The sequence below is a fragment of the Athalia rosae genome, chromosome 3 (genome assembly GCF_917208135.1).
Source record: "Athalia rosae chromosome 3, iyAthRosa1.1, whole genome shotgun sequence".
Classification (NCBI taxonomy): domain Eukaryota; kingdom Metazoa; phylum Arthropoda; class Insecta; order Hymenoptera; family Athaliidae; genus Athalia; species Athalia rosae.
This window is the reverse complement of record NC_064028.1, coordinates 1227744-1250744: the sequence shown is the minus strand read 5'-3', so window position 1 is coordinate 1250744 and position 23001 is coordinate 1227744. Positions and strand designations below refer to the sequence as shown.

General features: G+C 43.8%; 1 protein-coding gene and 1 long non-coding RNA gene across 2 annotated transcripts in view; both read right to left on the bottom strand.

Moving 5' to 3' along the window:
- Positions 1 to 23001, bottom strand: part of LOC105685521 (extracellular serine/threonine protein CG31145) — a 38108-nt gene that overhangs the window by 11893 nt on the left and 3214 nt on the right. The window contains exons 2-3 of the mRNA XM_012399681.4: positions 2289 to 2413; positions 1192 to 1270 (exon numbers count right to left, since the gene is read on the bottom strand). Of these exons, the coding sequence (XP_012255104.3) occupies positions 1192 to 1270; positions 2289 to 2413 (204 nt within the window). The remainder of the gene's footprint in view (positions 1 to 1191; positions 1271 to 2288; positions 2414 to 23001) is intronic.
- Positions 18534 to 20221, bottom strand: LOC125500335. Its single transcript, XR_007277664.1, has 2 exons — positions 18915 to 20221; positions 18534 to 18633 (listed from the first exon to the last, which is right to left on the bottom strand). It is a non-coding gene; the product is annotated as an uncharacterized LOC125500335 (long non-coding RNA).

Sequence of the window (23001 nt, the reverse complement as noted above, 5' to 3'; positions counted from 1 at the left end):
AACGTAAATATCGAAAGAAAAAACCAAAATATATCTCAAGGCATTCGGGGATGAAAAATCCTTCGAAATCCTTCGGGTATAGATGGGCAAAAATGTGAAAAAACTTTTCGACGAGTGTATAAAAAAAAAACTTGTACCCCCGTAAAGGAGAAGATGGAGTAGCGAGGGTGGGGGGGAGGGAGGAAAAAAAAATTGGTGATCCGCAGCGTTCGTACGAGGGTTAAAAAAATGATCAGGGGTTGAAAGCTACGGGGAGAAGGGGTAAAGGGTTAGCCCGACATGTGCGGGGAGATATAATTGGAAGACGACTCGTGTAACGCTCGCCGCGACGTTGTATGTATAAAGTTGAGTGGTTGAACGTATGGGTAAGAGGTGTATACGGTATAAGGGGTACCACCGTGAGGAAGGTGGAAGGTGGAAGGTAGAAGGTGGAAGGTGGAAGTCGCGAAGTTGCAGAGGAGGTGAAGTGGCGCACTTAGTGCGGCGTGACGCTAGCGGCGAGCTACTACTTGAGGACTACCACTTCAATTGCCCACTACCACCGGCGTAGCCGTACATACGTATAACGCCGTTGCCCGATGTTGGCTACGCTAGTTTTACTCAATTATTATCATCATTATTATCATTATTATTATTATTATTATAGTCATCGTCGTTGTTATCATTATTATTATTGTCCGTCGGAAGCTACGCCGCAAGTAGATGATACGTCACATCCGCCTTTGTCTCAATTATAAGTAGGCGTGTTACAAGAGCGTTGGTACAACCATTATCACCTTTACCAAATTGACGATTACCTACACATAGAAAATCTCCCGCACCTCCCCCTCCTCTCCCTTGTATACAAGGTGAGTCGATTCGAAACTTTCGTATAATAACGCAGTGGAAATATAAATAATAATCAATTTTTCTTAATAATTTTTCATTCCGATCTCGTTATATTCTGGAGATTATTTTTTCGTCCAGATATTTATCGTTTTATTGGACAGTTTGTTTTTTTTTGTTTATCCTCGAGGATAGGACGTTGAATGAATATTTATAAAATAAGAAAAAAAAAAAAAGAAGCGGAGTCGGGATCCTCAGATTTAGAGAAACTCTGAATTCAACTCGCCCTGTATCCCTCCGTATATAATACGGCTATGTAAAACCAAGCTATACATATTATATGAAAACCCTCGATTCGGTGCTTACCTCATTGGCTTAAAAAGTGCTTGCGACCTGTCCGTGTACTCGATCACCAACTTTATCTGCGTGCCGCCCTCTTTTTGTACTGAAAATAGAAGAAGGAAGAAAAAATTAATTAAATTAAAAATTGACGAATAAATTTCTTCGCGTTTATTCTTCTTCACCTAATATAACTCAACGATTACTTTATTACAGACGAGATATCTTTTGGCGGGAAAATATTCAACCTCGTCAATGCAGGCGACGAAGAAAATATTTATCGATAGTAGAACCGTAGACGTATACCCAGTTGAACGTAACGTTGAATTGAAAAATTGAGAATTGGGAATCGAGTAGAAGAATTTATGCATGTGAACCGGGTACCGGTATAACATGAACGACGACGTTGCGATACACCCGTCGGTGTCCGATACGGACGAATTCGCGAGGCGGGGTAGGGCAAAGCTCGGGGGAAAACCGGGTAGATCGGAGGTAGGGTTCGGTATACAAATTTTATTGAGGTAAAATTGTACAGACATCATAATACGGGGGAACGTTTTGTACGGGGTATACGGGCCGATATGCGGGCATTATAATGCGCGTCTACCTATACGCGGAATGAAGGATAGGAGGGTAGGTAGGCGGCGGACAGCGGCGCGGGACGTCGTATCGGGTATGTGTGCGCGTGTGTACGGGGCCAGGAAAGTCTATTTGCCCGCAGAGTTCGGACAATATTGACAACATTAGCTTTCCGCCATCGTGTATAATACAAAGTACAACACTCTCCCGTCGCTCCCCTGACGTGTATCGATTTAATATTAAACCGCGATTGATTGCAACCCGCCTCCCCCTCCCCCTCCCCCTTTCCCTCCCCCTGCCCCGCCGACGTCCTCCCCCGCGTGTACTTCGTGTCACTCCATTATACTCCGTAAATTAATTTCGTCAACAATGAAAAAATAAATAAACCAACAAACAACGTGAAAGACGAAAAACGGAGTCGTGGCGATTATCCGTGGGTTGTTGTTGTTGTTTTTTTTTGTTTTTTTGGCTTTTTCGAGTCACACCTGGCGGTTGATCGGACGTTATTTCGAGAACGGGGATGACGAATTTTCGGGGCAACTTACCAACATGGCGGACCGGCTTGGTGACCATTTGTCGGAGTAGTTCGTCGACCAGTTTGGAGTCTTTCGGATACAAAGCGAGCCTCGTTATTCCCAATTGAAACTGTTCGAGGAGAGTGTAGTTATCTCTGGAACAGAAAGAAAATCATTTCCCTCAACGTGTGTCCTCGAGTTGATAAAAAAAAAAAAAAAAAACAAAAAAACAAACAAACAAACAATTTTGAAAAATGTATCCGCTCGTGTTATTTCTCGTGTATCGTTCGTTTCGCGGCGATTTCTTTTTTTTTTTTTTTTCTTCGTTCTCCTCAGGTGTGCGTAATTCAACGATATCGTGTGACAACGGCGTCGGTGGCGAACGTCATCGTGAAAATGCATCGATCGTCGAATCGCGATTTTTTCGTCACATCGGAGGACGACGATGTGTCGACTCTGTAATAATACGCGCGGCGTACGATACACGCGTTAAATCGATTTCATTTCCGTTCGCGCGTACGACGAGATGAAAACGTTTCGCGTTGAAGATCCGAAGTTTCCTCGTAATATTCGTACCTCGCGACGCGTGGTAAACGTATGCAGATACATAACCCGCGTACAACGATACACAGCTAGCCGTACACGAGATACAGAAGGGAATGATAAAAGGAAGAATAAAGAGGAATAAAGGAATAAAGAGAAATAGAAATAGAAAAAAGAAAAAAGAAAAAAGAAAAAAACTCATCGGTTGTTCGGCAGTCGGTGACGCGTCCCCGGGGAGTCTGTCCCCAACGTTTGTTATTTCAATGCTGCACAGTGTCCCTTAGCATAATTTCTATGTTAGGAAAGGAAGTGCTTTTTAAAATGCATAGCGCACAGGACCTCCTCTATATATCCGCCAAAACCTTGAAATGAGTTGGAGCCGGCGAACGGAAGGGGGATGCAAAAAAAATAAAAAAAAAAGGAGTGAAACGACGAAAAAAAGGAAAAGGAGAAAGGGACACGGAAGGGAGCAGCAGGGGGCGGAGGACACCGAAGGGAAAGGTAGGGCCGCCGCCTCTCCCCACATGTACACGTGTGGTGCGCGAATACCTTTGCATTTCCATCGGCATTCTCCAGCTTTTGAAAGCCGAGGAGAAGCGGCGGCGGCGGCGGCGGCGGGACGACGACGAGGAGGAGTACGAGTGGGAGGAGGAGGAGGAGGAGTAGAAGGAGGAGGGGGATATATATGGGGCTGGGGTTAAGGGGTGACGCGAAAAGGGGAATAAGGTAGAATGAGGGGGTGAGTGGGGAGGTAGAGGAGGAATAAGGGAGCGAGTTCCCAGGTGGATATCCCCGGGTATATCTACGTCATCTCCGGATGTCCTAGGGTTCCTTCCTTCCTTCCTTCCTCCCTTCTTCTTCTTCTTCTTCTCTCGCTCTTCAGGCTCAACGTATCCTCCAGCCTTCGGATAGATAGAGGCGGATGATACGCTCGCGAAGATACCATATGGGCTGCATACTAACCACACCACGGTGTGACACTAAATCTTTGCGAATTATCCGATCTCTGGCAGCCTTTCTTCCCTAGCCCCCCCCCCCGTAGTCGTAGTCGTAGTCGCAGTCCTGGCCATATAACGGTGGCCCAGGCGGCACGGCCCACCTCTAGCCGTTATACCTGAGAGACGGGAGTCGCGTCGTCCTCGTGGCTTCGGACCCGCGCCCGGTTCCCTCGAATTTCGCGTTTCTCCTACCTTCCCCCGACGTCTTCCTCCCCCCCCCCCCCCCCCCTACCCTTCATCCCCTTCGGACGACCCCATAATGAAATCACGGCTGTCAAAGTTCATCCCCCTTTTTCATTCACCTTCGTCGGCCTCTCCCTCCCCCCCCCCCCCACCGAACTCCTCGAACCGGAAGAGGAGATACTGAAGAAAAAAAACGTTGACACTTTGGTTCGAACGCGATTTTTGATCATAATCGAGTTTATTCGAGGTAATTCGTTAGCCGCTAATTGTTCGGCTCGCGTATATAAATGTCGGGTGTTTCTATTCCGTTCGGACGCGGATATCCGCAGGTGAAGCCAAGTTTTGTTTCGGCCGGCTTTTAGCCTCGCAAATATACTCTCCACGGTCAAGAGTTGATAGATGTGCGGTCGTTCCGCAGCCTCGGTATCCGCCTGTACCTGCATCTGCGCGTAATGTACACAGGTATTTTCTTATGGACAATACGAACGAAACGGTAATCGAGAAAATCGCTGGATATCAGGGTAGCTTTGATTTGTTCCCCTAAATTTTTCATCCCTTCTTCAGCGGACGTTTTTGCGAAAATCCGACGAAATAACGTCTAGTCTAATCCGATCCAAAATAGGTGGCAAATGCAAATATTTCCAAACTAGGAACAAAATTAAGCGTATCTAGTTATCGTAACACACTTAAGTAGGGCTTTGCAGCGGGGTAACTTTCTCGGATTTTCGTCGCTTCACTTAAACTCGCGATAAAGGATTAAAGGCGGCGCTCGAAATTCGTCGCAAGTACGCAGGACACGCGTACGTGAATTAAATGTCGGGTAAATATGTCCACCTTGAATATATCCCTTTATTCCGACCTATGGCGTCGATTGAAAATCATAGTAAAAACCGCCGAATTTTAACGCAGAGTTTCCGCGGCGGAAAGCCCGTAATTCTTATCCTAGAATAGAAAAAAAAAGAAGAAGAAATTCCTCCGGCGGAACGAATCAATCGATCGGAAAGAAGGGGGCTGTGGGGAAAAAAAAAAAAATATCCTCTTCCGCGCAAATTTTATGGAAGAGTAGAGTTTCGAAAGTTTTAGGGGTGCCGACATACGGATATAATACACGACGTATATATACGGTCATATGTACGTACGAACGAGGGAAACGGGGGCAAGAAAATTGTGTAGAAAAAATAAAAAAAAAATAAAAATACAAAATAAAAAAAAACCGTGAAGAGCCCACGTCACGAGTCGCAACTTTTTAACAAAGCTCGAAACTCTTTCGGGCCATAGCAGAGCCGCGATTTAATTGCCACATGGGTATAACGTAACGTAGGCACATGAAAAAATGAGGAGGATGAGAAAAATTCGATGAATATTTCCGAAATCGTCGTAAATCCGAAACTCGGTGAAACGGCGATTACCACATAATGTAACATTCTATATTCGCGTGACGCGTGTGTCGGAGATGAACGCGAAACGTCACACGAGCTCAACGTAGGTACATACGTGTACGGATATTTCTATGTACACCTGTGCATACACGGGGCGCAACGCAACATTTTGCGCTAATAATTTCTGGGACTGTTTAGCGCGAATATGCTGACGGCATCACCACCACCACCACCGCCACCACCGTCACCACCACCGGCAGCAGCGTCATCGTGCACAGCTGCACATCCGCGCGGCATAATTTCGGGATTAGATCCTAGCTTATGAATTTAATCCTCGGTTGAAATTCACAGCTTGTGCCGAACGCTCTGAATATATATATATCCCGTGTATAGATATACACACAGTTTGATACGAGTAGGTATATATACAACGTAGCAACATTTGCCGCGATCGTATAACGAAGTACACAGTTTCCACCTCTGCAATTATTCCGCAAGCGAAATTAAATAAGGAAAAAATGGAAATACTTGAACGTTCCTAACAAACTGCGCTATAACCGTTAATTATCCGAATTGCTCTTCTCCGTTATCTAAACCGATCAGCGGGTGCGAAGAGGGCGACTTTTTTTTTACCACATCCGCTTGGATCGTCCTTGTCCCCGCGATCTGTAATCGGAGCCTTTCAAAAATTTCTCCGAGTAAAAAAAAAAGAGAAGACAATGAAAACGGGATGGGGAATCCGGATCCCCGATTCTAATTAACACCCGATGTTGATTAATTGAAGGATTCTTCCGCGTCGTTGGAGAGCTCATTAAATTCTCTAATATTGCATAGTTCGTAGGATTCAATCTTATCTAATCAAAGCTCGGTATACCTACGTCTTAATCTTTGTATTATATTCCGGGTATTTTCTCAACAATCCTTCGCCCTCCTCACCTCCAAGTTTCCTAATTCCGCGAGAAGCGCGACGAGGAGGAGGCAAGAGGAGGAGGAGGAGAAGGAGAGACCGTGAGGAGTATAATAGCGACGATGTAAAAGCTGAGGTGCGAGGTGATACGGGAGGGAAATGACGGCAGAAGTCTCGCTCGCTAAAGATAGCAAACATTTTACATTAACAGAAAAAGCGTAACACTCGTACCTACCGCGCACCTTATACACCCCCTTCACCTCCCGAATTCTTTTTCGCTCCATCTACTTTTTTTCTCATCTCCCTTCTCATCGCTATTATTTCTCACCACGCCCCCTTCTTCAACCCCTAGTTTCCGCGATGTCCATTACTTTTTTTTTTTTTCACCCGCTCTTAAAAAAAAAAGAGAAAAGGACGAACAATTTCTCGAATCTCTCTTACCTGGTTATAGGTACCGATACGTATAATATGTGTACGCGTTCCATACATCCACCATCTCCGGCGGAGCAAATGAAGTTAGTCTGATTAGGGAATTGTCTGATTAGCCGAGGACCCCGCCGCCATTGGCATCGTCTTCGTCGATTTCACCGCTCAGGAGACTATTCTCTCTCGCATATATTACTCTTAGCTAACCCCCCTTTGCCCCCCATTGCCCCCCTCTTTCCCCCCTTTGCCCCCTTCGCGCGTCAATAACCTCTGCAAGTTGTGCATCCACCGCACTTTGCACAAACGCGCGCGGTTTGCACACACTCCGGTGTCTGATGTGCACGTGCACACGTGTCTGAGATGTTATAGAAATTGAGGAGGCGCGGAGTGCGGGGAGGACCCGTACCCGAGCAGGGAGAAACCGCCGGGAATATTCCGAAACCATCTCAGCGCCGGATTGAGTTCTCGAATTATTAGTTGCGCGCGTACGTCCTATCCGAAACTCGGATTAGTTTAACGTCAAATTTATGTAAAGGTATTACGACGTACGCGATGATGAAATAAAAGTAACGGGGAAAAAGAAAAAAAAAAAAAAAAAAAAGAGAGAGAGAGAAATGATAATCTCGTATCGAGGAGAAAGGATAAAACTCGTCTCGTTACGACACACCGCACGCTCTGAAATCTCAAATAAACGAGCGGAAAATACGATTTTTCTTTCTTTTTGTTTTTTCTTTTGTAAATAATCGTCCCGCACCCTGTATATCAATTTTTTAATCATCAGGCGTGAATCTAATCTTACCGATCGCGAGAGAAACCAACAAAAAAAAAAAAACATAAAAGTGGAAAGGTGTTTGTCGGTTCAGTAGGTGGTTACTTACGGTTAAACATACACCTGTACGTACGTGTTTGCGCAGTGTGTGTATAACTTTGAAAATTGGAAGCAAAGTTCGATGAAGTATCCGAGAATATGATCCGCCTATGAATAACAAATGAAGAGACGGCAGCAGCAGCAGCAGCAGCAGCAGCAGCAGTCGAGCAGAGTTCGCTTTCTCGAGGTTGGGGGAGGGGGAGGGTGGGGGGGGTGTGTCCACCCCGTCCGCGCTTCTATTTTCTTCCTTATTTCGAGTACCTAACCCACCTATGCCGTCGCTACGCCGAGATGACGGTGTTTAAAAATTTAAACCTTCGAAGGGAACCGGTTTGAAAAAGAAAAGAAAGGAGGGAAAATGACAAAGTTCCGCACGCGATTTTTCTCGAGCCGAACGCGGCAAAAAGGGGGGTAAAAAATTGTCGGGCGTGAAGAAGGGCGCGTCGTATAGGGAGAATTCGAAATTTTTCTACTTTGTCTCAGGGGCGAGTTTTCTCTCGGTTTGCCGCTAGATTCACAGCGTCGTTTTTAAGGAGGTCCTTCGGCGGCGGTCCCCCCGACCCCGACGTTGTTCGTATTACGACTATAACGTCCTTATGCCCCCCCCCCCCCCGTGCCATCTTCTTATACCTGAGGTAAATACACACTATCTTCACGGCGTATGACGACGATAACGAAAATCATGGCGACGGTAAGAGTTCCGTTGGAGCGAAACGCTTGAATCTTATCTCAGCCGACGCCATTGTCGGGGGGTGAACGCGAGGAGAGGTTCCGCTTCTTCTTCTTCCTACCCGAACGTTACGAATACGAGCGTATAACGCAGAAGAATCTTAGAAAGTTAACGAAACTTTAAGGGAAAATTAGATCCCTCGAGAAGATGTATGTGTTACAGGTACAACTGACGTCGTAATTTCGCAAAGTTGAAAATGTACGCGCCGGACGTCCCTTGCCAAAATTGGACTTCGACGGGCGACGAAAAGACCACTGGCGAATGATAATCGGTGAAATTTTTCGGACTCTTCGGAGGGCTTGCGAAAAATCGAATCCGGAGGTGGTCGCTGAAGTATAGAGTGAGTGCTTTTTTACCGTTTCGCGGAAGACTTCCCGATATCCAATTATCCAATTTTAAAATCGTTCGAAAGGCGCTCGTTCCAGTTTCGAAGAAGCTATTAAATAAAAACCCCTTCCGGGAGTTCGGAACATTAAAAAAACCTACGCAAAAAGTAGGTAGAAATTTTCCAACTCTCCGCAATATTGAGAAAACAATCAGGGGCTTTCTCGAAATTTCCACATCCGTTTTGCCGAACAACTAACGGCGATGAAAATATGAAGAGAAAAAAAAAAAAAAAAAAAGGGGGGCGTGGGGGGGTCGTACCTCGCGCGCGGTAGGTTTGCCACGCAGCGCGGTCATCCACGTGCACAGGTGTACCCCACCTCTACCACCAGATTCGCAGAGAGACACACGCGTTAGCATTTGTCACGTGTACGCTGATTTACGTTGCGTGTGTCTCGTACACTTGTCACGATGCGACGCCAATATGTATCCACGTTGCAGCTGTACGTCGTACGTTCATGTACTACAACTGGAGTTGGAACGATAAACATCATACGGTCGTTAGGATATTGACAATCTAATTATCGGCGGCAATATCGCACGCCGCCTCTTTCGCCCTTACCTCCCTCCCTCCCCTTCCCCCCCCCCCTGTCCATATGTAGGCCGAATTCAAGTTTTTCAACAATACGAAGCCGACGACCGATGATTACATCGAACGTATTGATTGCGAGCTCGACACGTACGATGGGATGTCATCGGTACACCGCGTTATGCATGCTGATTTCTACGTAGCGCGGCGCACACACGCGACCGCTTCGATTCCGAATGGAATCGCGGCTCGCAGTTGGTCAAATTTTTTCGTACCACATTCCACGCGTCGCGTCTCCGTTTCGAAAAAAAATCATCGTTGAGAAAAATGAAGTAGGAGGACGACGATCGAATTCATGCCTCTCGTATAAGACAAGGGGCAAGGGTTGATTTCTGGTAAAATCAGACGCACCCCGTTATTGCGATTCACTTGAGACGTCCGTCCGTGTGTCGCGCGTGTATATTTTGGGCAAGGGTGTACGTAAGAATACACAGGATGTATCGCATGATCCTTGGGGGGAGGGGCGGGGTGCGTAGCGGTCGCTCGGGCAAATAGAAGTGATATTTGTTCCACGAAATTGAAGATACACAGGCGAAAGTGAGCCTCTAATCCGTAACCCCTTTTCTCACTCTCCCCGTCCCATTTTCTCGTCCTCGTCCTCGACGGAGGCGCGTTTATGTCGATACGAAGCGACGCGTGCTTCGCGGCGCCCCGTTAGCTGGTGATAATAATTTATACGACAAATACAGTCGCCCAGAAGAAGCTCGTTGGGAAATTTAATTGAGAAAGCATCGCCGGTGCACACGTGTAGGTAGACGTAATGTATCGTCGGTTGATCGACCATTGTCGGAAGTCCTCGCCGTTTTTGATTAACTCAATGAAAATAACGCGTAATTTCGTATTGTAGTGGTTCGTTGGTAGCGAAGGCGAAATAAGGGAGGTGGTCGTACAAAAGGTGATAGGAATTTCGTACAAGAGAGAGACGGCGAGGGGAGGTGAAAAGCGTCCATTTTTCTTCGTTCGAAAAGAAGCTGTTGTCCTCGCGTTCGTTACAGCGTTTTAATCGTGACACCGTAGCGTCGCCTCAATGCGGTGACGTGATATCGTGTACGCTCGAGGATCACGAGGATGCGAGTACAATTTTCATTCGTCTCTGTACCGAATGTACTTCCCGCGCTCCCGGTATACCGTATGACGAGCGACAAAAGTCCTCATTCTATTTTATGATTAGAAAATAGAAAAGAAAGAAAATAAAGAAAACAGAAAAAAAAATGTAAAAACTGATTCGTTCCCAGCCAATCGATGGACTCGCGTACATCGAGCTCTGCGTCTGACCATGTAACGCATCGATTACCGATCGTGTATATATTGTGTATCGAGTGTGTCGCGTCTAGTATACGAGTCGTTCGGAAAATTTGAATAGCAATAAAATGCCTGTCAATTGCCTTTCGTGCTGTATAAATGTCAGTCGGAGTCGTTAACGGTCTACTTGCACTGTACCAGGTATGTATGTACACCAGCGACGTGGTGAAACGTGGTGAAAAGTACTAATTTCTTTTTTTTCTCTTCCCATCGAGAATTTTCTCTCCAATTTTTTTCATCTCCACGTATCCGATTCAAACATCGCGCGGACACGTTTTCGAATCGAGGGGGGTATAATTACCCCGGGCGAGACGACGACCAGGAGCGACGATGAGCTATTTAGGCAAATCTGGTCTGATTTACGAATATTGTTGAAAATCTGGGACTCGACTGTTTGAATTATAGTTAATGGGACGTAATCGAGTTAATTATTGAGGGTTGAAATGGCGGTGTGCGTCGCGGAGTAGCAACGCCTAGCGACACCGCGTCCCTAAATCTTTGCGAGCCCTTTATTTTCTAATATACATAAGCTTTTGCCACGCTATTTCTACCGTCAGACAGTTCTGCATCGCAGTTTTCTCAAGTTTAACAAGTTTCGAGATAAGGTACTTTGCGTCTCGAAACCTCAGCCCCTCCGCGCGGGGGGATAGTTTTCGGCCCTAAATTAAATATTATTCATTACGCCGTACACCCACGTAGCGCGCGTTCATACATTCAGCCGATATAACAGGTTGGACTGGGTCGAAATAAGATTAAACTAGATTCGTCCGGGAGGAGGACTCGTCGCCTTCGTTTCACATTTTTTGGTCATTCTTACAAGTTTTTTCGATTAAAAAAATTAATTTAAAAATCCCTATCGAGATCCGTGAGGCAGCCGTTGCTCCGGGTCGGAGAAATGCTCGTATTAATTCATACGTTCTTTTTTCTGATCTTCCGAGTACGAAATAAAATATAAGGTCGCATTACGTCTGTAGCCGGGGTTCCTTTTATCGGAATACTCGTCTTCGACATCTGCTATAATATACATCGTTCTTCGACGGTTGAGATATTCGGTGATCCGTGAAGAAATAGATAGCAAAAATTGAATGACAGTCGGAGAAAGTGCAGCGCGCGCGACACGATTTTTAGGCTTCGAAAACTGAAATATATGTATAGATGTATATATATACATAAATGTACATAAATGTACGTGAGATGTTCTCTTCGGTATACAGATACATACCAGGTGTATATATATTTGAATGTTAACGGTGAAATTGTCGTTGGATTTTTCCTCTCTTTTTTTTTTTATTAATTTTACTTCCATTATTTTCCCGTCATTCTTCATGGTTGAAAGAGAACTTTGACACAGCGACTTCTTTTACAATCAGAGCGCGCAATTACCAGAAAACGATCGACGACGCTTATTCTCAGTTTTAATAACCTTTCGAAAGGTCTCAACAAATTTATTCGTACATTTATTTATTTATGCATTTTATTCGCCTACAGCTGAAGAACGATTTACGAACGGTTACAAAAATCATCTCTTTCTTTTACCTCTTCGTTTTTTTGTTTTTTTCATCATCATCGTTTCATCCGATGCGAAAACCAACAAAGTTCGCGACGAAAATTTATAAATTTATTTTATGTCCTTTCCATATTTTCCACGCGTCATCGGTGAAGTGCATTATAGTTAATTATTGGAGCGAGGAAAATTGATCAGCGGAGAAATTACTATTCGCGATAATTATGTACGAAAAAAAAATTTTGCTCGCCGTACAATCGGAAGGAGATTTTGAAAAAGGCATGGAAAATCTCACCTCCTCCCGTTGCCCGGCTGTTTTTTGCACACGCCAATGAGGAGTTTAAAAAAATTAAATGAATTAACTAAAAATAGAAAGAAGTGAAAGAAAATTGGAACGAAGACGCGCGTCGGCAGCGATAAAATCAGAACGAAAGAGATTCGCGTATCAAAAGAGGAACGGAAGATAAAAAAAAAAAAAAAAGAACAAGCTCAAGAACTATAAAATTGACGAAGTCGTCTTTTATGTCTCGCGCAGTCGCTTGTTACTTATTTTTATTTTTTTTTTTCATCTCAGTTATCTGTTTTCGCTTTTTTTATTATCATTTTTTTTTTTTGTCTCCTTCGGCTGCAGTATACTCGGTGTAAAATTACTAATACATTTTCGAACTAAATATAGCTCTCTGAAATCTATAATTTAATTTCGTCGAGGGTAAAATCGACTAAAGACTGGAAATTATTTAACGATGATCGGGTGCCTAATTGACATGTTCTTTTAGAAATGCAAACGCTATAGTATACACGCGTTGATATACCGTACGTGAAGTTTCGGTGCGGGGGATGATTTTGATCCACGTAATTGTAGAGCTTCGTGTCATGTAATACGAAGATCACCTTCATACGTTGCATCCCCTCAAGGTTACGATACCGTAGTTTGCATGCTCCCGTTTTATTAGCAAAGCTGATATTTATCGGTGGTTAAATTTATTAATAGAAATAAACGTCCACTGTACGTATGCGTCACACGTGAACTTAAATATACTCCAAAGTGGCCGAGAACAGTAAGGACGCAAGCCACAAAAAATTCCTCCGTCTAAAACCACCCCGAGCACGTAAGAGAATTAAAAAAAGAAATACGTCGAACTTTTTAATCGTCATTTTAATTTCGAATTCTCTATTTTCGTGTCTTCTTTTTTTCTACTCTAATGTAGAGGATGCATGGTTTTTACTCGTTATACGCACGTTACATATAAATTCGCTCTATAAATTTTCGGTGTACACGCGGTCCTGAGTTATGGGGCAGGAAAAGCTCAGATAAATGGGGGCGTTATATACATCCCGCGTAGGTATGTAAAAACGTATACACAGGTATATGATACAACATACACGCAACTTCGTTAATCTGTGTATAATTTTGAATCTGTGTACAGTTTAACTTATAATTTACATAAAATTTTAAACAAACTTTAAAACTTATAAACCGCACGTGAATATACATAACGCTCGGGAGTAGTGAAGTATAAAAATTTATCAGTCAAAAATGAGGTTGTGCAATCCGCGAAAAAATGTACGCTACCGCAGGGTGAAGAGTGATGGAAATTTTTTCGTACAAAAGTCTAACTGCGATCACTTTTTTCATTTGCAGATTTTTTCATTACTCTCGTCTCCTTTCGGGATCAAAAGCCGAACAACGATAGGTACGATGACTGACGAGCTTATATAAAAATCTGGACCCCTGATGGATTTCCCGCGTTGTCATCCCAATAATAATAAATATAATCTCAACGCTCCGGTAAATTTATGTTCACGTATAGTGTATGGTCATCGTGAATACAAAAGCGGACAAAAATGAACGAAAAGAAAGGTAAAAAAAAAACCGAAAAAAAAAAAAAACCACCACCAACAATGCTGCACATCGAGGAATAAAAAGAATCAATGTTACAAAATTTCCCACAGGAGGGTTTGCACGCATTGAAAATCTTCGTGTATACGGTACCCGTGTGTATCCATACGGATAGGTATGTGCACATAGGCGAGCATATATTATGTAGTCGAATGACAACGCGCAAGTAGCATGTACGGGCCGCGCAAATTTTTCCTTTTTTTTCCATTTTTTTATCATTTTATTTTCTTCATTTTCGCTCGATTTTTTTCCACTCTCTCTCTCTCTCTCTTTCTCCTCGAACGAAAACGTAATTAACCAACATTAGGCGGGCGCGAACTAGCTTGTCAAAATATGATGTACGATCATCTGTATATCGAGTGTGTGCGTTACGTACATACATCCACCGTATCTTTTTTACATACGCAGCTACTCAGATCTCCGTTTTTATTCGGCGGGTGATTAAATCGGCCTCAATTTATGCGATCACCGAATCCCGTAATATGCGATCCCCGATACTGGAGATGAGATTTTTTTTTCATCGTCTGCAGTTCAAAATGAAATATCTCTTCTACATATATGTACTAGGATATCCCAAAAAGCACGCAATTTTTTTTTTGGTTTTTGCGTCTCCTATGAAATTATATTAGTAGAAATTGAATTTTTTTTTCTTCAATCTTTCTTCTCCTTATTTTATTATATTCTGGGTTGAAGGTGATACGGATTTCGCACTATTTCCATCACCGAACTGAGCTCATGGGGAAACGATAAAGAAGATCGAGAGAAAAATAAATAAATAAACGATACGGTAAGTCGAACCAATTAACCGAATGACGTAGGGTATATACGGCACAGGTGGGATATCGAATTAACTAAAGTTTGTTTTATCCATCAGACCGCTGGGACCGCTGCTGCAATTTTTTTTTTTTTTTTCTCTGTCAGGGAATACACACCGCGTCATATACAATTCACATCAGACACTGAATTCGACTGATCCATTTCAATTAGATGATAATCGACATTCATTATTCACGCCGGCCGTATATTTTTTTCTAAATACATCCGTCGAATTCCGGATCAATTTCGGCCGGAACAATCGGATCGATATACGTAGTAAAAATTGATTGGCGAGTAAACGTAAAGTCCTCTCGTAATTAAAATTAAAACACCTATCACGATCGGCGCGACACGTTTTGCGAGAAGTGAAATTTCCCTCTCGATCGATCCTTGCCATTTTTTTTTTTTTTCTTTTTTTCTATAAACTCGACGACGAGCGAAACGATTGTAAAAATTCGGAAATTTTCTTCGGCAAATTTATACTCCGGTGACCGGACTACCCGATGCAACGTTCCGACTGTACACCGTGGGTACGTACATATGTACGTACGTACGAACGTATTTACAGTGAATGCATGTCCGTAACCCGCGCACGTACAACATTACCGACAATTTATGTTAAACAAATAATTGCTCGTAAACACCGGTAACAAAATCCAATAAGACCGGATGCAGGTATAAAAATATAGGTGTGTATATGTGTATATATATACATTTACTATACGGTAAACTTTAGACACTGAAAATAGGGGTTGATCGTTGCGCGGATGCGGGACGACGGGGCGAAGGGTAGGTACCGTGCGGAAAATATATAACGGGTATGAATTTTTGTTTCGGAGTAAATTTGGAGATGATTTTCCTACCGCGCTGCATCGTTTCGAACGTTATTTCCGCAGGAAGAATCCTCGAAGAACCCGCGGACTAATTTTTGGAGAGCGACTGCGGAGAGGGAGAAAAAAAAGCGACTTTCATCCTCAGGGCAAATACAAATTTTTGTAGAATCGAAAATTGCTTTTTTTTTTTTTTTTTTCGAAAGACGCCGCGTGCATGCACCGAATGGGGAGATGCTGTGACGACGTTGGGTCAGACTCGGTGAATTTTAAAGATGGGCTATCTACGTCGAAAAGGTGGTCAGGCTTTGGTCAAATATTTGAGTAGCTTTTTGTCTTAATCGCGCGGTATGTTTACCCCGGTCGATTCTAAGGTGGTACGTAAAGACCTTTTCACGGGCTTGAACCGACGACTGCGTCGGACAATGGAAAAACTGAAAAATGGAGGAAAAAAAGAAGAGGGGGAAAAATTCTTTGGAACGAGGACGGGGAGAAGAGAGCTTAAAAAATTTGATCCCTTCTCTTCTCCTACGGGATATTTCAGACTAGCCGAAGAAAGACCCCGCAGCGGACGCAAAAATCACACCGTATGTATAATTCACATCTGAGACGCTGTTCCAATTTTTTTTTTTCCTTTTTTTCTTCTTCTCGCGCACGTAAGCCGACCGCAACGTATCCGCGATCTCAGTTTCTGCACTTTACACGCTGCGGTGATTAAATAATACGCGGTTATTATGCAAAACTCCGCGGATGAGTGGACGTAGTAAATCAGCGTAGGTCTCGATAGCAACGCGTACGTGTCACGGGGGGGGGGGGGGGATCTGGTAGTCGCGCACATACGTTGGTAACAGATAACGGATAACCGACAATCCACAATCTGCCGGTTGCAGTCGTGCGGCAGGGAAGGTGGAAAGTTCTCCGGTGATGCACGGAGGGATAGAAAATGGGGGGAAATGGAGATACGCGGAGGAACGGAGAGAGACGGAGGCGCTTGACCGTCGCCAGCCACCGTCGCGTCCCATGGAGGGTGCAACGTTGTTCGAGATAGCGCTCGTGTCCGCGGAGGGGGTGGAATAAATACATTCGATTCTCACCTGTGCGACACCGCGGGGAGGAAGAGCGCTGACGCGTCCCCCTTCCTCGCGAAAACAACGAATCGCCGGATAATACGAATTGCAAATACACCGGATTTAAAATTCCAATCTATACCGCACGGACGTGTGCACGATCTCCGCGTCACTACCGACACTTCATTCGTCATAGTTCGACTACCGTCGAAAAGCCATCCTCTCGTTTGCATACACCGGAAATATCCTCGTCCCTCTCCAAATCCATTACACCCTCCCACTCCCCTAGTCTCTTTTTTTTCAAATCGCAAAAAATCCGCGTGTTCGCCGTCGAAGAAAACGATCGCCCTTCGATCTTCGACGATGAAATTGTACTTCGATCGCCGATCGAAAATTCTCCATTCGTCGGTGGTTCTTCCCCCGCGGTGCGAGAGTTTTTTTTTTTCCTTTTATTTTTTTGGTAAAATCGACGGAGGAGCGGGGCAAAAATTGTAACGGCGGTCGCGTTACGGTTCGACATCGTTGGATTCCAGGGCGGCGACGTCGAGCGATGCATAGGAGGAACGCACGTTCGACATTCACAATGTTATGTGACCGGAATATACAAACGTCGCATTGAAAGCACACTTATATACAGTGGCATCGTCCCGGACGCGTTGTACGTTGCGTGGCGCATCATATGCATCGGCAGTTCGTACGTATCGGTCCGTATACGGGTGTCACTTGGAATCGGGTTGTCGAAACTATGCGCCGCGTATGGTATTATATCGGGTCGTTATTCCGCTGTTGGTCCATCGATGCGAAACGCGAGCATCCGACTCCGTCGCACCCCGAAACTGTCATTTCACCCTTAGAGCGTCCGACCGCACGTCAGCGACACGATTCGGACGTGGCCACCGTGCATCCGTCGCAATGGAAACGGGTAATTTTGCCCGAGAGCGTCATTTCGATTCTACAGTTGTTTTTTTTTTTTTAGCGAAGGCGAATCCGAACGACGGTGCGTATAAAATGTCGGATTTAGGAGAAGCGGCCCCTTCTGGAGTACGAGAAACGAAGTTCTGGGGGCGGTTCTTGTTCGCTCGAGAAAAGCGAAATATTATTAAGATTTCAAGGAAAACGTTTTCGCCCTTATTTTTGCCTCACAAGATGCGTCTAATTTCTTAGCAAGGTAACAATCTTTGAACGCGCCTCATTGTCCCTCTGCACGGGCAATTATTTCGTTTATATTTTAATTGTTATTCCGTCGAGTAAACTTGATAATCAAGAAAAATAATTTGCAAAATTTTCCGTCCGTGCAGTTGCCTCGCCGTTAAAAATAATCGAATGAGAAAATTACGTCGCCGATCGGACGATCTTTCGATCGGTCGTCACGAATGACCGTCTCGAAGAGTAAAAAAAAAAAAAAAAAAAATAAAACGCAATCGAGGAGTGAAGATTTTTTTTTTTTCAAAATTCGATGTTTGTTCGCCGCCATCGGGCGGGGAATTTGTCTTTTACGTTATCTCGTAGGTACCGTTGAGAAACTGGCGGATTTATCGCACAATTTAAAGGTTACAAATTAGCGAGTTGGACGGAAAAGTTTTAACGGATGTAAGAGCTTAGAGTAAGGCGGATAATAAAGTCGGAGATGAAAACTGAAAATTTCCCCCTCATTCAACTTCCATAGAAACCTTGGCAATCCCTTCGAGAATTATACGAAAATTACTTTATTTATAGACGTTGTACATAACGAAGTGTACACCTATAGGTAAGACAATAGTCAAATCGTCCTCTCCCTCTTCTTCTTCTTCTTCTTCTTCTTCTTTCACCCCTTCGCTGTGTTAATAATTAGGGGAGGATTTTTTTTTGCTTTCTCTTCTTTTTCGCACGTCCGTAAAAATATTCCGTCGATCAATTTTTCTATTCACGGTTCGAGGATCGGTAAAATTAACGTCGAACGTAGCGTAATTCTGCAATCGATAGATTTCTCTTATTTTTTCCTCTCTATGTACCCGGTGGCTCAATTTCCTCGTTTGCATACCCGTGTGTATCGGGTACGGTAAACAATATCGTTACATATCTGTAACGGAAATGAAATTCCAATCTATACCCCTGTACGTATATTGATTTGATTAATTATGTTATTAATTAATATACGCGATCGCGTTAATATCATATTTATCGACGTACAATACATAAGCGAGGAAATTAATGCAGCGGTGCATAGAGATATTAAAATACGTATACGTACACGACCGCTTCGTAATCAATTTCGTAACTAACGCGCAATATTGTAACACCCGTCCTTGACAACTTCCTGCGACAGTCTTCGTTCCGTTTTTATCTGTCATCGCGAGAACGCGAAGAATAAAATCAAATGAAATAAAATTAAAATAAAATTACAAAACACGGAGTGAAAGAAAAGAGCGCACGGGGAAAAAGAACACTCGAATCTCTCTCGCTTTGCTAGCTAGCTGCCGCTGCCGCGGTAGAAAAATTCTTGCGGAATAATTCGCACATTCACACACGTACGTGTGTATCGTACGTTCGTAAGCGTGTGGGATTATCTGCAATTAGACTCGCTAAGAATTGAAGAGAAGAAGAAAAAAAAACAAGCGAGAAAGAAGAGAAAAAAAATACGCTAACTGGGGCTCGTGCAGCATGACCATGTATTACCGCGACCTTTCACCTCCGACTTTCAAAGTTCACCGCACACTGTGCACTTTTCTTCGTTTATTTTACTTTGTTTTATTATTCGTACATGATTTTTATTCATATTTTTGAAAAAAATTCTCTCGTCATCGTTTTCGGTCAGAGAAATTTTCAGTGTTACGTAACGATGTTAATAAAAATAAATCGATAGAATAATTACCGATTATTCGACCGGCGAAATAGGAAATTAGCCGATCCGTGGATCGAACGCGGGATATTCGAATGATTTGAATCGAGGATAATGAATGGAAGAGAAGAAAAAAAAAAAAAAACAAATCGGACCAGTTCGCCGGTGACGAAAGGAATGAAATTTCTCGCAGAAATATATCGCATGCCTTGTGGATGAAACCTACGAAGCAGGTTCGCACCTCGACACATGGATCTTGCAACACTATCCGCCGCTGGTCGCGCGCTGCCACGAGGCTTAAAAATCCAACGACAACATTTTTCAATTCTCCACGTAACGCATAACTGGTTTGTACAACCCATTGATATTGTGGATACACCTTTTCTATGGAGTATGTGCCGTACGTGGTACATACGAATGACGTACATACGGCAGAGATCGAACCTCCCGTACGTATCGAATAATACCTGACACCGGTTTCTATTGCATTCGCTAACGGGTGTCGCCGAAACGTTAGATCAACAAATTCAATTGTTATTTTTTTCACACAACCGCGAAACGATTTCACGATGTAAAACGCGACGAAGTACGAAGTCCTCAAAGCGCGACACGCGTTGCTCCATATAAACCGCACTGGGACAGAAACTGGTTATGCTCTGGAAAGCAACGGAGATGCAGCGGAAAAGATTAGAAAAAAAAAAGAAAAAAACGTGACGAGAGAGAGAGAAGAGGCAAAAAAGATGAGCCGTCATCGGGATCGCCGTGCTGCGGTGGTTAGGTGTTCGCGAGGCCGAAATTTATAAATTTTTCAGCGATTCGTGATCCCGGGGGAGACTTTGGTCCGCACGGGGGAGGGGGGGGGGCGTGTAACGGGGGTTTACTCTGCAGGACGCGCGCCTGATTTTCTATGCGTCCTTGCGGACGCCGAGATACGACGCAATAACAACGAAGAGTTTTAAATAATTTAAGGCGAACAAACGAACGGAACGGATAGACGGACGGACGGATGTGTACCCATACAAACCACCGGTACGCGTATATTATTTCACCGCATCGTTTGCACCACGGCGACGAGGAAACGCGTGTACATTTTCCACGTACGTCGATTCATATTGCAACGATCGTTGAAGGCTCTCGCATTCGGAAACAATGGCTCACCTATGCAGGTACGACGGACTTCCGGCGTATCTCTTTCTCCCGTACCGTCGTCTGAATTCGGATAACACGACGGAGAAGAAGAAGAAGAAGAAAAAGAGAAATGTGGAATTTTCGATTAGGAGCCAAAAAATTCGTGGGAATCGTTCCGATTAGAAATAAAAAAAGCGTTTCGGAATTTTCCGTGGAATTATAGCGTTGCATTTATTTCGAATATTGCGATCGATGGAATAAATGAGAAAAAAAAGGAGAAGACGGAGATGAGGAAAAGAAGAAAGAACCTGCAATCTCAAAAGGTTCTCCTTTCCCGTAAGCTCTTCTTACGAAAATATTTCAGTCCGCGGCTATATCTACTCGGCATATTATGTTGCGCCATAAATTCCTACCCACTCCCGTCGCGGATTATAGCAATTATTCTATGAAGAGCAAATCAAATGGCTCACGTTCTATAGAATACAGAGACCGACGACGACGACGACGTAGAGTTACGACGACGACGTCGAGAGTCGCGAAGATTCGCTTCATTTTCTTCACTCGATATTGAGACGTAACGACACGGATATCGAGTCAAAGAGAATCGACTGCGGGTAGGTAAGTACGTCGATACGCCTCCCAACGAAACGTGAAGAGAGGAAAAAGAAAAGAACAAAAAAAAATAGAGTCGAATAATTAAATCGAAGAAAATATAAATAAACATCGTCGGATATGCGACTAAAAGTTAATTCGATTTCCATTTTAATCGAGCACCGCGTGCGCACGTGACTGTCATCGCGATTGAGAACCAATTGGCAAGACCTTCCGGTGGTGTCACGTATTTGTGATAAATATATATATGTATATACATATATATATATTTAGAAACCACGTACAGAGATCGGATACAGTTTTATAAATCGCGTCGTTAACACCGTCCCGATCTGCATTGAACACGTCGTTCGAAGCTAGCGAATCGTTCCGAAAAAAAAAAAATAAATAAAATAATCAAAGTTCGGATATCAGGAGAATTCGATCGTTGCGATCGTAGCGAAAGCCAACGATCCGTGCGAGAGGACCGAACGGAAAGTGGTCATGATATCCAGTCAGACAGGATCTGCGGGATTTTTGTCCCTACGCCCTTGAAACCTTTTTCAACCGAAACTCGCCAAGTGAAGAATTAATAGGAGCGCGATATCATCTCGTCGTCCACGTCCATGTGCGTGGATAGAAAAATGAAGGAAAAACTTGTCCGATTATCGAATCAAGTAATGAAATAAATAAAATACGTAAATCAATGTCAGTGTCTTCCGAATTCTTTGTGCCTTTTTCTTCTCTTCGATCTCTTTGTTTGCCAGGTTTTTTTTTTTTTTTTTTTTTTCTTTCGAGCGACTTTGCATACAGCGAAGAATATCGAGTTTTAAAAACCGGGTCTTCTTTCGTCATTCGGAATATCGCGAAGGATTCCCGTTCGAAAATTGAAATGTAAGTGTTAGAAAAAAAAAAAGCAAAGTTCTTCATTTTTCCTTCGCTTTGATGTACGGCAAAAATTTCGAACGTTGTCAAAAACAGAAAATAAAATAGGAGAGAATTAATATCGTAGATTGTTTATGACAGGCGTGTAAAAAATATAACCAAAAATTGTCGACCCGGCGCAATATAGGTTTATGAAACTTCTCGGAACCGAAAATTCCCCGTCTAGTTTGGTTTGATTGAATTTTTTTTTCAGTTTCAAATATCGCTGTAACGTTGCGAATTTTATTCGCACGAATCTAGTTAGCCTGATTTCGTATCGAAGCTGAAATGATATATTTCTGAATCGAGCAAGAAGTTCGTGTACAAAGTCGCGTTGTAACGATCTTTCCCAACGAGTGCCTACCAAGTGGGAATTTTATTGGGAGAAATTTTGACGCTCGCGTAACGAATCGAAGCAAAAATATTTCGCCTCCACCTCTGCCGCCCTCTTGCCCATCGTTAATAACCAAACCGGTGGCGTTCGTACCTTCGGGAGAAACGCGGTTCTTTTTCACCGCGTTATCTTTCATCAAACCTCTCATTTCCTCTATGGAACCGCAAAATCTGTACGTATTACCGAACGATAAAACGCAGGTGGGTATAGCGGTGGTGTAAGAGCGAGGTTGAAGTTTGGTTACACGTACAGAGATACTCTCACCGGTCCCGTACCTCCCATGGGGACACATCGAAACCCCGGGAATCCTCGGTCCCGAATCCAGAAGGTTCGCAAGGATATCTTAAAACGGGGGTTTAAAGTTATAACTTAGGATTAAATGGTCTCGGTGTCCCGCGTAACTCTCCCTCGTATCTCCTGGGGTCTCTCGCCTTATACCTCCCCCCTCCCCACTACCCCCTC